The sequence below is a fragment of the Zosterops lateralis genome (genome assembly GCF_965231275.1).
Source record: "Zosterops lateralis genome assembly, chromosome: 7".
Lineage (NCBI taxonomy): Eukaryota > Metazoa > Chordata > Aves > Passeriformes > Zosteropidae > Zosterops > Zosterops lateralis.
The window spans coordinates 15612746-15627331 of record NC_139767.1 but is presented as its reverse complement, the minus strand read 5'-3'; the positions used below and the strand labels follow the sequence as shown (position 1 = coordinate 15627331).

The window sequence follows — 14586 nt, the reverse complement described above, 5'->3', positions numbered from 1 at the left end:
ATTGAAACAGGAGTGGCTTCTCCACTTTTCAAAAGCAAGCAAGAGAAGTTGTAAACATTAAAATTAAATTTATAAGTTACAAAACTTATTTATATAGGAGTATTTTTTTCATTATGAATAGAGCAGCTATTAATCCAAACTATTTGGTATAAACCAAAAATTACTTTTTTGCTTTTGCCTATTGTTCCTGAATTGTTGTCATACCTTCAGAAATTTCTTCTCTGTGAATGGAAATAGATACTTCCTCTCTTTCTTCTTCAGACCATTCTTCAACTGTTGGCTCTTTAAGGAAAATTATTAGTTTTAGTATTTTTGGTGGATGGATAGATGGAGAGAGGGAAGAATTGACGGATAGAAAAGATGAAGATCAATTCTTAGAAGTTCTATATGATAGTGACAGATATGCATACAATCCAGAAAGTGCTGTGCACATACATATGTATGATTTGTTCTAAATTATGTGGTTTGTCCACATCCCAGGTTCCCTACTGTGTGTTATTGTATCTAATATCATTCACTGGTCAACTTTAAGTTCATCAGAATGCCTCAACTCTCCAAATTTCCCCATCACAACTCAGCACTCATCACAGCTCAAGTGAAACAAGAGTCAAAGAATTAGAGGTATCCCCTTGATCCAACTGTATGAAAGTGAGGAAAGTAAAAAATGAGATGGATAGGTCAAGAACTTCAAGGAAATCCTGGTATGTACTCATCTACGAAGGTGACTGTGACAGCGAAAACCTCAACTGGATCTGCAGACAAACAGAAACTAACACTGCATCTATCCATATGAATGTGTATTTGCAAGTTCATATTTTAGATAGATATGTTCCAAATCTTCTAAAAATTCATTTATGGTTTTTAAAGGAATGTGCAAATTGACTTGACTTGACTGGATAGTTATTAATGGGATATAAAACCAGACAAAATGCTGATTTCAGTTATCTTGAAGCAGATATTATGTGGACTTATACTAACTTAAAACAACTGATCTCAGTCTTCCCTGAACATGAGACTGTGAACTGAAAGCTGGTGAGAAGCTAACACTGCAGAGGGAAACAGTATTTTATCTTCAGGGCTACAGAGAGCTTTGTAGTGAGTACAACAAAGGGATGGTTACAAGCCTAATTTGTGGAGTCTAAAATAAACAATACATCTATATTTGCTGCTGCAAATTTATGAGGCCCTGATCTGAAGATCATTGTATTCAGTAGTAGTTTCCATTCCTGTCAATGTGGTGGGATCCTGACACTCAATACTGAAATTGTAAATGGTATTTTACGAGGCTTTTAACTGCCTGCAGTTCAACACAAAACTCATGAAAGATAATTATCAAAAAAAAGTTGGTGTATTTTGATCTTGATATTAGAACAACAGACTTGCAGACACAGCACAAGTCACTCACTATTGTCTGTTTATAGTGTACCTTCAGGTGATGGGATTTCCTCTGGAATGGCAACAGATATTCTTTCTTCTGTAATAAGTACTCTTTCTTCAAAAGTGGCTTTCTTCTGCACTTCAGGCACTTTGAAAGATAATGATATTAAATGTATGCTTTTCCAATTCCATTGTGAAAACATAGTTTTGAAATGCTAAATCTATGCTTCCAAAGAAGGGTACTGAGCACATAACATATAACAGAGACTCAATATTTAGAAAGAATACTATATAATTATTGCAGAAGAGATACAACATACTGTAATGATTCATTCTCTAAAACAGAACAGCAGAACTCACGGGGAAGCCAAATCAATGACTAATAACGACACAGAACATACAGGCAGAAGCTGAGAAATAGCATATTCTTGTATTCTACTGGAAAGCATACCTTTAGCTGGAGGAGCCTCAATTTTTTTAGGAACAGCAGGAGATACTTTTTCTTTAGGGACAGGTTTCTTAGGAACTGCAGGCACTTAAAAAAAGTATTTGCTTTAGAACATTTGAAGTAAAAACTGGCACATGCATCACATAAGAGAAATGTCTTTTTGAGAAAGATTACACATGGACATGTTTTCCTTACCAAACATGACAGTTGACCAAATTGAGATAAATGTAATGTTCTGAAGATTACAATATATTATATTAAAGTTATATATATTATACTTTTTGCAGGGGGAGTTTCTACTTTAGGAACATATGGCATTTTTTCTTCTGGAGCTGATTCTTAAAGTACTTCTGGCACTTCAAAGATATTAATTACAATATAATTAGCTTAAATTAACAAGTTTTTAAAGACTAAATCTACAGCACACCTATACAGAAAATTGACACAAAAAATACATGTTAACATAGACAAAGTACCAGTAAAACCAGGTCAAATTAGCAATCAAACCCAAAGTTTGACATAAACAAGATGCTTAAGATAATAAGAAAAGAACATTATTTTTTTAAGTGTACCTTTAGGTGTTGGAGCTTCCTCTCTTTTTGGAACAGCAACCTTTTTCTCTGGGGGAGCTTTCTTAGGAACCTCTGGCACTTAAAAAACCATAAAATGTAAGATAACTGAATTCTAAATTTCAAAGATTTATTGGAGTATTACAAATTTCATTAATCCATTTGTAAGAATATCAAGACACACCACATAACACATTCGTACACTTAACATAGAAAGACATATGACAAGAGTAACATACGTTTGATAAAAACCAAAATCAAACCAGTTGCTGGAAGACCATCAAATGCTTTAAGACTGATTTCTTAACTGAAGAATGAGCTTCTTGAATATATTAACAGGTTTTAAAAAATATAATAGATGTACAGAGAATTATATATAAAATATAAATTCTAACAAAAAACGAAACTCAACAAGTAGTGTACACTCCATCAGTAAGTGTATCTTTGCCATGCAGATGTTCTCCTTTGGGAAAAGGAACATGTACTTTTTCTTTAGGCACAGTTTTCCTAGGCTCTTCAAAAACTCAAAAGGTATTAAAATTAATCTAAGTAATAATCTTTCTAAGGCTTTTGAACGCCTTAGATGAGAACAGACCTTCACACATAACACACAAAGATTACATTTATCATTGAGAACATAAGAGAAGTTAGGAAAAGAGTACAATAGCACAGAACATTCAAAAGATGCTGTACCTTTTGCTGGGGGAGCCACTTCCCTTTTAGCAACAGCAACTTTCTTTTCTGGAACAGGTTTCTTAGGGACTTCAGGCACTTTGGAAAAAAAATTGTTAAAGTAAGAGATCTTTAGTTTTTGGAACACTAATCCAGATTTGAGTAATCCAAGATTGTTTTATACAATGAACACAGTACTTGGACAAGGAGCTGAGCCCCGCAACTGACACAATACAATGTACGAACTGTACAATACAATGTACAGCCTTTTGGACAAATGTGGGCAATACATGAAGGACATTATGGTACAGTATAAAACTCCTATGTTAAAATCATTGCACTAGCACCTTTCATTTTACTCTCTTGAAGTAAAAAAACTCTACATTTGCCTGCAAAAGTCAGACAACTTAAACAGAAATAATAAGCAAAGATAGTTAAGAAAGAGAAGAGCACAAGCTGAGACAAATTCAAGAGGTAAGTTAAGTTATAGCACAATTGAAAAATGGAACTTGTGCAACAGAGACAATGCAAAATCAAATAATGCATAAGGATTGCAAAAACAAAGATACATAGAGTGTAAATTCCTAAATATATTCAAGAAAACATGAAAATAATACAAAGAAAGAAAAATTGTTTGGGCTTTGCTTCTTTCTTTTTTTTTACATTTTTACAAGAACAGTAGAAATACCTTTAGCTGATGGAGCTTCTTTTTTAGGGACAGGAACAGGCTTTCTCTCTTCTGGAACACGCCTCTTTGGCATCTCAGGCACTTTAAAAGATAGGTGGTGATCATTTAGGAGACAGTTAAAATAATTGGTAAACCACAGTAGGCTACTCTTAAAATGGTGTATAAACAAACACTAAATGTCAAAAACTATTCTGTTTTATGAAACAGGTAAAACAAACCCATCTCACAAAAAGCTATTGAAGGAATTAATTAAGGTAGTCATGAAGAAGAATAAGATAGAAATGCAGTAATGTTTGAAGCTTTGAGAGCAGAGCCATGGAGAAATTGAAAGATCTCAGTTCTGATATGCTATCTTTTGGTAAACAGTGTTAGAGACAGAAAACGTGAATACTCAGGAAAATGGTGCAGATGTTGATGCAAAGACTTTATTCACCTTCAACGTGAGAGATCTCCAGCTCTGTAGAAATGACTTCTTCCTCCTCCTCAACCTCTCTATGAGCTACAATAAGAAGTTCAAAGATATTAAATGTTGAGATAGGAAATAACAATGCCCACAGTAAATCTGAGAAACTTTAAGAAGATATTATGTGTGTACAGCACACAATCATCACTGAAACCCATTTATTAATACGTAAAACAATTTAATCCAGAAAATAAACACCATGTGCAAATCTCACAATGAATTTTGATTCAAATTAAAACAAACAAACAAACAAAACAACCAACAAATATTTATTAGGCTCCCATCCCTAATTAAACTACCTTCAATGGGGTAAACAGCTTCAAAGAATCTTTCTTCAACTGTTTTCTCACGCTCTGTTGGCTCTTCAAAGAAAAGTATTTAAACAATATTAAGAAAAAACACTTGAAATATTTCCATCTATCAAGCTGAATAAAACTAAAGCTACATAACACAATGGACAAAAAAGCAAGGCATACTGAAAGACAAATGTACAATATGTCTAAATATGTAATTTGCCATAAAAATAGGTCAAAAGGAAGTATAGTAGGATTGATAAGATTTTTTTGATTTGGAAACACAGACTTTTGGTTTTATACATACCTGTAACATCATATGAATATTCTTCTTCTCTGTGGACAGAAACTGACATCTTTTCTTCTGAAACAGTCCATGTTTCTACTGTTGGTACTTTAAAGATAGGATTTTGTTTTAGTATTTAATATTCTAGATCCACATTAGTGGTAGTCAACATGTGAGTTTTTGTCAAATCTTTATCTGTATTGCACATTTAAGTCTTAGACATATTTAGACAGTCAGTATTCATATTCTAAAATACTGAACACAGAACAAGCACATGAGTATAATATTTAGTATTTGTTAAAGACTAAAGACACAGACATCTTTAACCCAAACATTTGAAACAAAACTCATGCACAGGCTTTTGGAAATAGTACATCAGAAGAATTCCAAAGGTGGTTCTTCAAAGATATTTTTGGGCATGGGGACACAATTATGCTTATTATGTAAGGATAGGCCAGCAAGCAGAATTGATGAAGAAAAAGCTGGTTCACACTGCAGTGTGACCATAGGCTCTTTAAACAACCAAAAGGCTATCCACAAATAAGTTAAAAACAGACTTTATAAAAAACAAAAAAATGATAACATACTAATTAAACACTGAGAGTAGTCACAGCATAACTACTGCTAAATACATACACACAGGCCCACATATTCCAAAGAAGCACAGAAACACATTTGGTGCTGAAAAAAGTGTAAACTGCAATTCAAAGATGCTGATCTGTACCTTCTTTTTTCATAACTTTCTCCTCAACGACCATTGGTGTAGGTTTTGGTGGCAGAACTTTCTTGGTAACTGTTGGCATTATAATTTTGTCACTCAGTCAAACATTTAGCATAGAGATCAAAATAAGTCTACAGCTATCTATCAGTGATGTTGAAAATACAACAAAGACAAACAATCTAACTCAGCAGCTAAGTCAGGCTTCTTGGAATCATGCAAAGCAACATAAGGAATGTGTTTTTTTCTTTTTATTGGTATGTTCTAAAGGAACTCAGGGCATTTTGCACATAGGTCATTTCCTGATACTTATGACAGAATCCTGCTGCAGAATGGGAAATGCTACAAAAAAGGAAGTAGCTACTAAGAGAATAAGGGTGCATCTTTATGTATAACCACAGAATTAACCAAGGCATCTTGGTAGATGGGTCAAATGGGGATCTAAGCAAGATGAGGATTTCACATCTTCAGCTTAGAGTGAAACACAGTACAATTTTATATATACTTCCTTTCTTAAAGCATTGGTAGTTAATATTTGCATTTAGTATTTTCCCCTAAAAAGCTTTTAATCTTCTTTTTAAAGAATTCAGCAGAAGCTCTTATTAGATGTTTCAAAGACTGAAAAATTGATCAGACTGTGTTAAGTAAAGACAAAACATATGCAGATCAGCTAAGTAACAAAACTCACAACTTTTACAGAAAGATTACATGAAGATAACTAAACAGTATTTACCCTCAGCCCTTTTGACTTTTTCTTCTGCAACCCTCTGAGTGGTTACCTCCACTTTTTCATCGACAGGTTTCTTGACAACTGCAAGTAATTCAGATAGATATTATTGTTTAAGTAATCCTGCAAATTGTTTTTTGGATACAAACCAGATAGAACTGGCCAGTTTTTTGTTTAGGGTGTTATAAACCTGTTTCAGTGCATTGTTTACTGGTGGTGAACAGTGGTGGCAATGAGGCCTTCTCTGCCCTGAGAGTTATGCAGTGATCAAGTGGAAAACACTTCCCACAAGGGCAGCATTTAATTTATTAAAGTCAAACCCGTGCCCAAGGCTAATATATAGGGAGAAGGATCCATAACTGAAGCTCGGTTTGATTTTACCATTAGTTCTTGCTTTCATTCAACCACCTTTGAGCAGAGAGCTCAGAAATATGAGGTGGTAAAAGAGAAAGGGTTGACATGATCCTTGCTCATCTCACTGTCCAACAAAAAGAGAATTTTCTTCCTTCCAAGGAAATGTGAATAACCAGCACCATTTAGCGTGAAAGAGATGCATGAGAGATCTTAACCTGAATGTTCCTGTTAGTTTTGTGGGAAAGTCATACCTTTTTGAACAGTTACTTCCTTTTTCTCCTTCTTTTCAGCTATAATGGCTGGTGGCTTTCTCTCAGGCACGGGTTTCTTAGGAACTTCAGTCACTTAAATAAAAAAAAATCACTTAATGATAAAAAAAATGTTCTCTAAAGGCTCTGTAGACAGAAAGGTATTAGTTATGCCATTGTAATTTTATGAATTTTAAAAACACACAGAGAGTTTTGGAGACCCAGTTGTTGAAGTAAAATGTTTTGCTTATTTCCAGGTTTCATGTTTTCCCATCAGAGCCAAATTTTGTTGTTAGAGGCATACATGTTACTAATCCCCAAGAGAGTTATAGCATGAGAGAATTTGCAAAATACAGCCATTACCATCAATCAATAAATGTGCGAAACATTTAGGTAAATCAAGTTTATCTAGACCACATGAAAATGATAGAAGAAATACCAAAAAACCTAAAAATGACATATCCTTACTACTAACTACTAACTCATATTAGGTTTTAAAGACCTGCAAAGTTCATTGGCAATGAATTTCTAATGTATCCATTCCTATCTGCATCCATACCTTGTGATTTCTTGTGTTATCATCAAGTGTCACTTAAAATTTGACAGCATATTATGGTTCCGGATATTTTAGCACAAACAAAACCAAACAAATGGTGCCTAGTTAAAAATGTTTGGGTCTTAATAATAAATATGAGAAAAGAGAAGAAATAAAATTACATGATAATGCAAATACCTTCTTCGTGAATTATTCTTTTTTCTTCATAAGTCACTTCTCTTTTTTCATAAGCTTCTTCCCATTCCTCTTCCCCTTCATCGTAGCCCTCTTCTTTGACATAATAGTCATGGTCTTCACCATAATCTTCTTCCCATTCTTCATAAATTTCTTTGGGCATTTCATGTATTTTCTTTTCTTCATGTACCTCTTCTCTCCTTGCTATAGATGTTATTTTCATCTCTTTGGGCTTCTCTGGTAGCACCTCAGGAACTTAAAATAAATAGATTTTTCATATCACAGTCTGGAATTTAAAAGGTGTATTGCATGTTCACATTTAGTGAAATTATTTCACCCTCACAGGTGGTTTAAAGAAGGGACTATATTTTATTCAGTCACAATCAGCTTGGATTTTAAATGCGTGTTTTTAACATAAAGCCAGAAATCAAACAATTGTGATAGATTCAAGTTATTATTTCAAAACAAAACATCTTGGTATTTTTACTTTTAAAAAACTGTTAAAACAAAGTTAAAAAGTTACCTTTAGGTGGTGGGACTTCTTCAGGAGCCTTTTTAACCACCTTTTGGGGGACTTTCTTTAATGGAACCTTTTTCTCTGCTTAAAAATAACAGATTTAAAAATTTAAATTAAAAACCTTGAGAACCTCTAAAAAGCCAAGCAAACGAAGATCCAAAAACCAACTGTCATAATGAAACATGAATATAGTATTCAAATACTGTAAGGATTTTTACCTGGCTTTTTCTCCTCTGGAGGTGGAACAAGAGGCAGAAGAATGGGAATAGGGGCAGCTTGTAGGAAAAACAAAATATTTAGAACAAAATTTAAGTTTGATATTTCCTTGTAAATTAAGTAAAATCCCAGTTTGGGAAAATAGATCATATGATTTTATTGGAGCTGCAGAATAAAAGCGAACATGGTGCTTATTCTGAGAGTTTATAGCAGCTGAATAAATATAATACAGAGTGGGAATCCCCAGTCTACCTTTAGACTCATTGGACCCTGGCTGTCCTCAGCTTTATTTTCATTGCTGCCATCACTCTTCTATCTTTGCTCATGATAATTCATCTAAATATCAAATCTTTCCCTTCCTACTGCCACTGAAAGCATGTACCAAATTATCCTGGAAATAAACCCAAGAAGTTTAAACTGCTGATGATTATAGTAAGCTACTGGGTGTAACAGAAGTATAAATACTGTTCATTGTCCAAAATCACAGCTTGAGGAGAGACCATTTGCCATAAACATGAAATCCAATGTATGGGTTTAAAAGAATATTTTTTTAAAGGCAGTAATTCAGACAGCTATTTAAAAGATATTTTTTGTGGCAAAAAGAAGAGATGAAAATTTAAAAGAGAAAATATCAGAGAGTAAGATGGAAATAAAAGGAAGATCAAATGAACAAAAGACTGATAGGAAAACATATGGAAAGGACTCTTTTTCAGAGAATTAAATTAACTCCTACCACAACCTGTGTAGAGTTTTCACCTTCCACACAGAAAAGAAGCCCATCCAAGTCAAGTCTTGCTCACAGGGACTATTAACTAGATCTTATTGCTGAGCTAAGAGTTACATCTGAAATTCCCACTGGCATTCTGCTTCAGTGCAGATATAGGACATGCATGGTTTGTTACCCTACCTTCAGCTGGTTTTTGAGGTGGAACTGCAACCTTGGCATCAGGAACATCTAGAAAATCAAAATGTTTAACTGGCTTAACAAATACTACCAATAAAAAAATTCAATGTGCTCTCCTCAATTATATTAGTTGGTGGTTCTCAACTCTTTCTTACTGTAACATAAAAGGATTGTAGCTTGCTCCTCAAGTATGAGCTAGCCAACCAATAGATACCTAATTGTATTAACTTTCAGTTCAGCTAGCCCATACAATGCTATGTTTCTAAATAATTCTTGCAACATTTGGCTCTAAAAGCTCTTAAGAACATTCAAAAAAGAATATCACTACATACCATAAGGAGGTGGTTTTTACCTATTTTGCCTTCTTGGTTATTTTTTTTCTTTGCACAGAGAAGATACTATCTATTAATTGCTACATCTTCATTGTTCTATTCTTTAGCAATTCAAACAAAAATAAACTTGTGTGTTTTAGAGAATGGGGCACTCCATATTGTACTAAATAGGGTCCCTATCAATGTCACTGATTATGGATTTATCTCAGTATTCATTGCCTCTACTTATGAGAATAAGAGTTCCACATGTCTGTGAATGAGGAATACTTTTTCAGGATGTAGGTTAGACTTACTCTAACCAGGAAAAAAATATTTGAAAATAATTAAAAAACAGAGCAATGCTTTAATTTTATGACAGAGTATAGACAAGAGCTTGTACTAGTCTTGCTTGAGGACTTTACCTGGTGGCTTCAACTCCAGTTTGATTTCTGCAAAGGAATATTAGATTTCTTTTAGGACTATTGATTTTTACAGAATCATGTTTCAAACAAACAAATTTGCACTTGATTATGATCACAAATTTGTTTAGAAAATTTGCTAACCTTTAGTTACGAGATAGAGCTCTGCAGTGCTTCTTGCTTCTCCTCTTGGTTCAAGACGAGCAATTACAGAATACACACCTGCAGAAGCCAAGAATGTTCATATTTATATGCTTTTATCATTTAAAACCAGATTTAAAATAAAACAGATAAAAAATGGCACCAGCACGAATGTTTAATGCATTTTTACCTTCATCTTCTGCATTAACATTGTGAATAGTCATATAATGACAACGACCTTCACTTCTGAAGCTGTATTTGGGACTCTCTCTCAGTTCAGTGGGGCCTTTATACCATGTCACAACTGCATCATCAAAAGACACCTCACACTCGAAGGTTGCAGACTGGTGCTCACTCACAACGATGTTCTGTATGCTCTTGGTGAACTGGATTGGTTCCGCTGTTTTTAGAAAGAAAAAAGACATTGGTTGTTAGGCACCACCATGGCATTTACTGTCTGAATCCTTCTCATTGTTGTCATAAAATAGCTACATTTTAATGAGATAATAGCAATAGATCTCGAGAAAGTAGAGTAAGAAAAAGGGATTCCATGTTCTATGAAGTTTTATGAGTAAGAATGAAGATTAGAAGACATAAGAGTTTGACTATAAAAAGATTGCTGTGCAGATACATTTTGTAAGAGAAACCATTCAGGAAGCTAAAGATAGAGAATAATTAAGAAAAAGTCCAAGGAGCCCCAAAGAAAATAGAAGCTAGTACAACTCAGATCGCATGTGGGTTACAGGACATTATTCAAAAAACATGGTTTAGTCAAGAATACTAAGTTACACAAGTATGCCTCATGTTGTTCAAAGAGAAAGAACAGTAAAATTCTTATTTAGTCCATTTCTAAGTTTTGGAATCTGTCTTTCAGAAATTATTTTTATTTTCATTTGTCCTGCTAATGAAACCTCCAGAAACTGTCTCTATTGTAAGAAAGACATTCTATATCTTTACAAACCTTCGATGGCCAGATCTGCCGTTGTTTCTAGACTGTCAAGCTTGCAGGTGTACTGTCCCTCATCTTCTGTTCTAACGTCCTTGATGATGAGTTTGTGCACTTTGTCAGAGACTTGTGTTGAATATCTCCCTCCTATCTTAATGGGTCTCCCATTTCTATACCACTGAGACTTGGCATTTGGGATAGAGAACTGACAAGTCAGTGTGCATGTTTTTCCTTCCTTGAAAGTGGTGTCATGAAGGTGCCGCTCAACTGCAGGTTCTATTAGCATGTTAAAAGATACATTTGAACAGAGATCAGAGAGGGGAATAAATAAAGTATAAACTAATTCAAATATATACTTCAGAAATACACTTACCAATCACAGTTAGTTTGGCACTGGCAATATGTGGTCCACATACTATTCTGAAATTTCCTTGATCCTCAGGCTGGCAGTTTCTAATTCTCAGTATATGGCGATCACCTTCAATTCTAATGTCATATTTGTCATTGGAGTCCAGTTTCTGGGTTCCCTTGTACCATGACAGTTTAATCTCTGGGTAATTAATCTTAATCTCACATTCAAAGATAGCATCCTCATCTGCTAAAACCATCTGATTTTCAATGTCTCTGATCAGAGTAATAGGCTGAAAAATATTAGTTTAAGTTAATTTCAAGTTCCCTGTAACAGGTTTGAATATTTCACAAATCAGTCCAAAAATGTTTTACCTCTGTTTGTGTGAGTCGTTGCTGAATAAAAGCTACAAGTTCATCAAACTCCTGATCTTCCCTTTGAGCTTTCTCTGTGAGCTCAATTTCCTATAAAAATGCAGAATATACTCAAAGATCAAAGGATACTAAATGTCAAGCTGTCATGTTTATCCAACACAGAATTCATTCCTACATCGAATTTTATGTAACTATACTGTAAGCTATATATCTTCCCATTCTAATAATTTCAGTCAAGTTATGAAGATAGAACCTACTTAGCCAGAAGGCCCATTTATTCTTCTTGGATTTGAGCAAGCAAGAAATTGAGAACTGCCAGTAAAAGATCTAAAGAGGAACCAGAAATTCCTGCACACATCATTATTTCAGAGCTTCAGAGTGTGGACACCATTTTAAGGGTGTTTAAGGGAAGCATATTACTCCTAAGAGAGCCAATGCTGCAGTCATACTGTATCTTACCAATCTATGGCTTTCTTCTGCTTGTGTTTGCTTTAGTAACTCAAAGGCTTGCAGGAGGCCACGGAAATCTGTAATTCCATACATGCGAGCATATTTCTCATATTCTTTGGGATCGACATTTTTGAGAAGTTCCAAGATATCAATAGGTTGCTCTTCCTCTTCTTTTCTTTTTGTTGGAGTGCTATTCAAATCAATAACAGAAGTTAATTATGCTGCATTTCATTCCCAGAAAGGTCTTTAATGAAATATTGAATCACCTCAGAGCTGTCCTGTGCAGTAGAATCCTTTAGTTTAGTCTAGTCAGGCACTTTTATTTTAAGTACAGTTATTCCTATTTAATGAGTATTTTAAAATTGTATCTTGTTCTGAGATGTATAATAAAAAGTTTCTTCTGTGGTGATAGCAAATTTATCCGTAAAAATTTACAATATACCTTTTTAGTTTTGCCCTGAGATCTCCTTCAACAACTTCTTCTTTCTTTCTTTCTTCAACTTGCAGGTTTACACTCCTCTCAATTTCACCATGTTGGTTAAAAGCTACACACTTGTACATGCCAGAATCAGTTTTTATTGTGTCCTTTATTTCTAGTTTGGCTTCATCTCCTCTCTGCTGGATTATAATGCGGCCACCCTGGTTGAGTTGCCTCCATTTTCCCTTCATCCACTTAACGTTTGGAATCGGATCTCCTCCAACTTTTGCAATAAATGTTGCAACCGTCTCTGCAGAAAGAGGCAAATGAGGAAGCTAAGTCTTTCCAGCTGTTCATGACAGAAGGACATCACATCAAACAAAAGGTGTAGGCAAATAGAAGGCATTGTACTGTTTTGAAAAGAGTCCTTACTTTCCATGACTTTGATACTCTGAGGCTCTGACACAAAATAAAGCTTGCCTTCCACGTCTGCTTTCTTAGCTGCTGGAGCAGCTGCCGGTTTTTCTAAAAAAACAGAGTCAGAGAGTTATAACAGATGGCTTTGTGTAATAGTTTATGTTCATAGGCGATGATACTTCTGAAGGAATTGTAAAAAGGAAATTAATTCCTGAGATGGAACAAAATACCGTGCAAGAGGTAAAAATGCAAAATACTTTAATATTGTTTTAACAAACTTGCAGTTTACTTTCCATATGAAACTGTCAACAATGGGCCATACTGTGCTGTTTATTTACTTCACTCACGCCATTTGTACTTTGCATGAACGGAAATACGTGGATAGATAAGCAAATAAAAAGCCTTACCCTCTTCTAAAATGGGTAAGTTTTTTGGTGAGGTTTTCTCTTTTCAGTCCATTTCTGGATATTATGCCCCAAAAGTTACTTACAGATTTTTATCAGTGGTCTGTTAAATTCTTTTATTTTTCTTTGACTTAGTCCTTAGCCTAGTGGCTAACCATGTAGTGAAAAAGACTATTTGTGCATACTGCTGGGCTCTTGTGTCCTTTATGCAATGGTAAGGTAAAGACTACACAGAAGGAATCATGTTTAGACACTATTTACTTTCAGTTAAAAGGCCAAAATGTTTTAGAGCTGTAATAGTTTTTAAAAAATTAGCCTCTAAGGCCAAATGCTCTAATTCTTTCTGCATTTTCCTTTAATAAATACCACTTTTCACATGCTTTCTATAAAACATGCGTGTCCAAATAATTTTGCCCATTTAGCTTGCATTTTTCTTAAAATTGTTGTTTAGATTTAGAAAATAAATCCTTAATCTCTTTGGTAGGAATGCATTATTGATTTGACGCTAATCTTTTCAGATTTAGGTCACTATTGATATATAAAATATTGTTAAATACTCTGTTTTATCAGATTCTATGGTTTTACAAAAAACTAAATGTAAATAATTGCTATTAGATTATTAACATTTTGTTCCACAAAAAAAATAAGTGGGATAGAGTTTTGGTTGATGTTTTTGTCATATGCCTTATTTTCTTCATGTTACTGTACCTTTGACTGTCACTTTAGATTTGCAAGTATCAGTGCCAGCTGCATTTGAAGCTTTGCATACATATTCTCCTGAATCTGATTTGGTAACTGCAGCAAGTTCTAGAAGAGCTACTCCATTAGCAAAGCTGAAGTTGCATCTGTCTGAAGCTCTTATTTCTCTTCCTGCCTTCAGCCACTGGATCCGGATTGGCTGCGATCCCTGGACATGACAGCTAAGCTGTATGGTATCACCTTCCTCTGCTGCTGCTGGCTGGAGTGGCTGGTCAAAAACTGGAGGCTTTTTAGGTTCTGGAATATGAAAATGCTTGAGTGAATTCTCAGGAAAGGATAATCAAGAACTTAAGAGAAAGAGATACATGTGATTCCTAAGGAGGCAATGGCAAGGAATGGAGGATGATAAACAGAAGTCTGAGAACGTCAATCATAATGTTATAAAATG

The 14586-nt window shown here is 34.5% G+C and overlaps 1 protein-coding gene across 18 annotated transcripts in view; it reads right to left on the bottom strand.

Annotated features, from left to right (window-relative positions):
* The window catches only part of LOC310911499 (titin-like), a 240789-nt gene that overhangs the window by 142817 nt on the left and 83386 nt on the right, over nt 1-14586 (bottom strand). For 16 of the 18 annotated variants that reach the window (XM_083865081.1, XM_083865086.1, XM_083865093.1 and 13 more), the window contains 26 exons: nt 14148-14435; nt 13051-13143; nt 12643-12928; nt 12210-12390; nt 11751-11840; nt 11401-11668; nt 11043-11303; nt 10272-10481; nt 10085-10162; nt 9944-9970; nt 9214-9261; nt 8309-8365; nt 8097-8174; nt 7577-7828; nt 6847-6939; nt 6248-6325; nt 5521-5589; nt 4818-4904; nt 4517-4579; nt 4188-4253; nt 3755-3835; nt 3088-3165; nt 2398-2475; nt 1829-1912; nt 1427-1525; nt 205-282 (listed from right to left, as the gene is read on the bottom strand). In XM_083865081.1, coding sequence (XP_083721207.1) covers nt 205-282; nt 1427-1525; nt 1829-1912; nt 2398-2475; nt 3088-3165; nt 3755-3835; nt 4188-4253; nt 4517-4579; nt 4818-4904; nt 5521-5589; nt 6248-6325; nt 6847-6939; nt 7577-7828; nt 8097-8174; nt 8309-8365; nt 9214-9261; nt 9944-9970; nt 10085-10162; nt 10272-10481; nt 11043-11303; nt 11401-11668; nt 11751-11840; nt 12210-12390; nt 12643-12928; nt 13051-13143; nt 14148-14435 — 3171 coding nt within the window. The remainder of the gene's footprint in view (nt 1-204; nt 283-1426; nt 1526-1828; nt 1913-2397; nt 2476-3087; nt 3166-3754; nt 3836-4187; nt 4254-4516; nt 4580-4817; nt 4905-5520; nt 5590-6247; nt 6326-6846; nt 6940-7576; nt 7829-8096; nt 8175-8308; nt 8366-9213; nt 9262-9943; nt 9971-10084; nt 10163-10271; nt 10482-11042; nt 11304-11400; nt 11669-11750; nt 11841-12209; nt 12391-12642; nt 12929-13050; nt 13144-14147; nt 14436-14586) is intronic. The other 2 variants (XM_083865091.1, XM_083865097.1) reach the window with 1 other exon arrangement.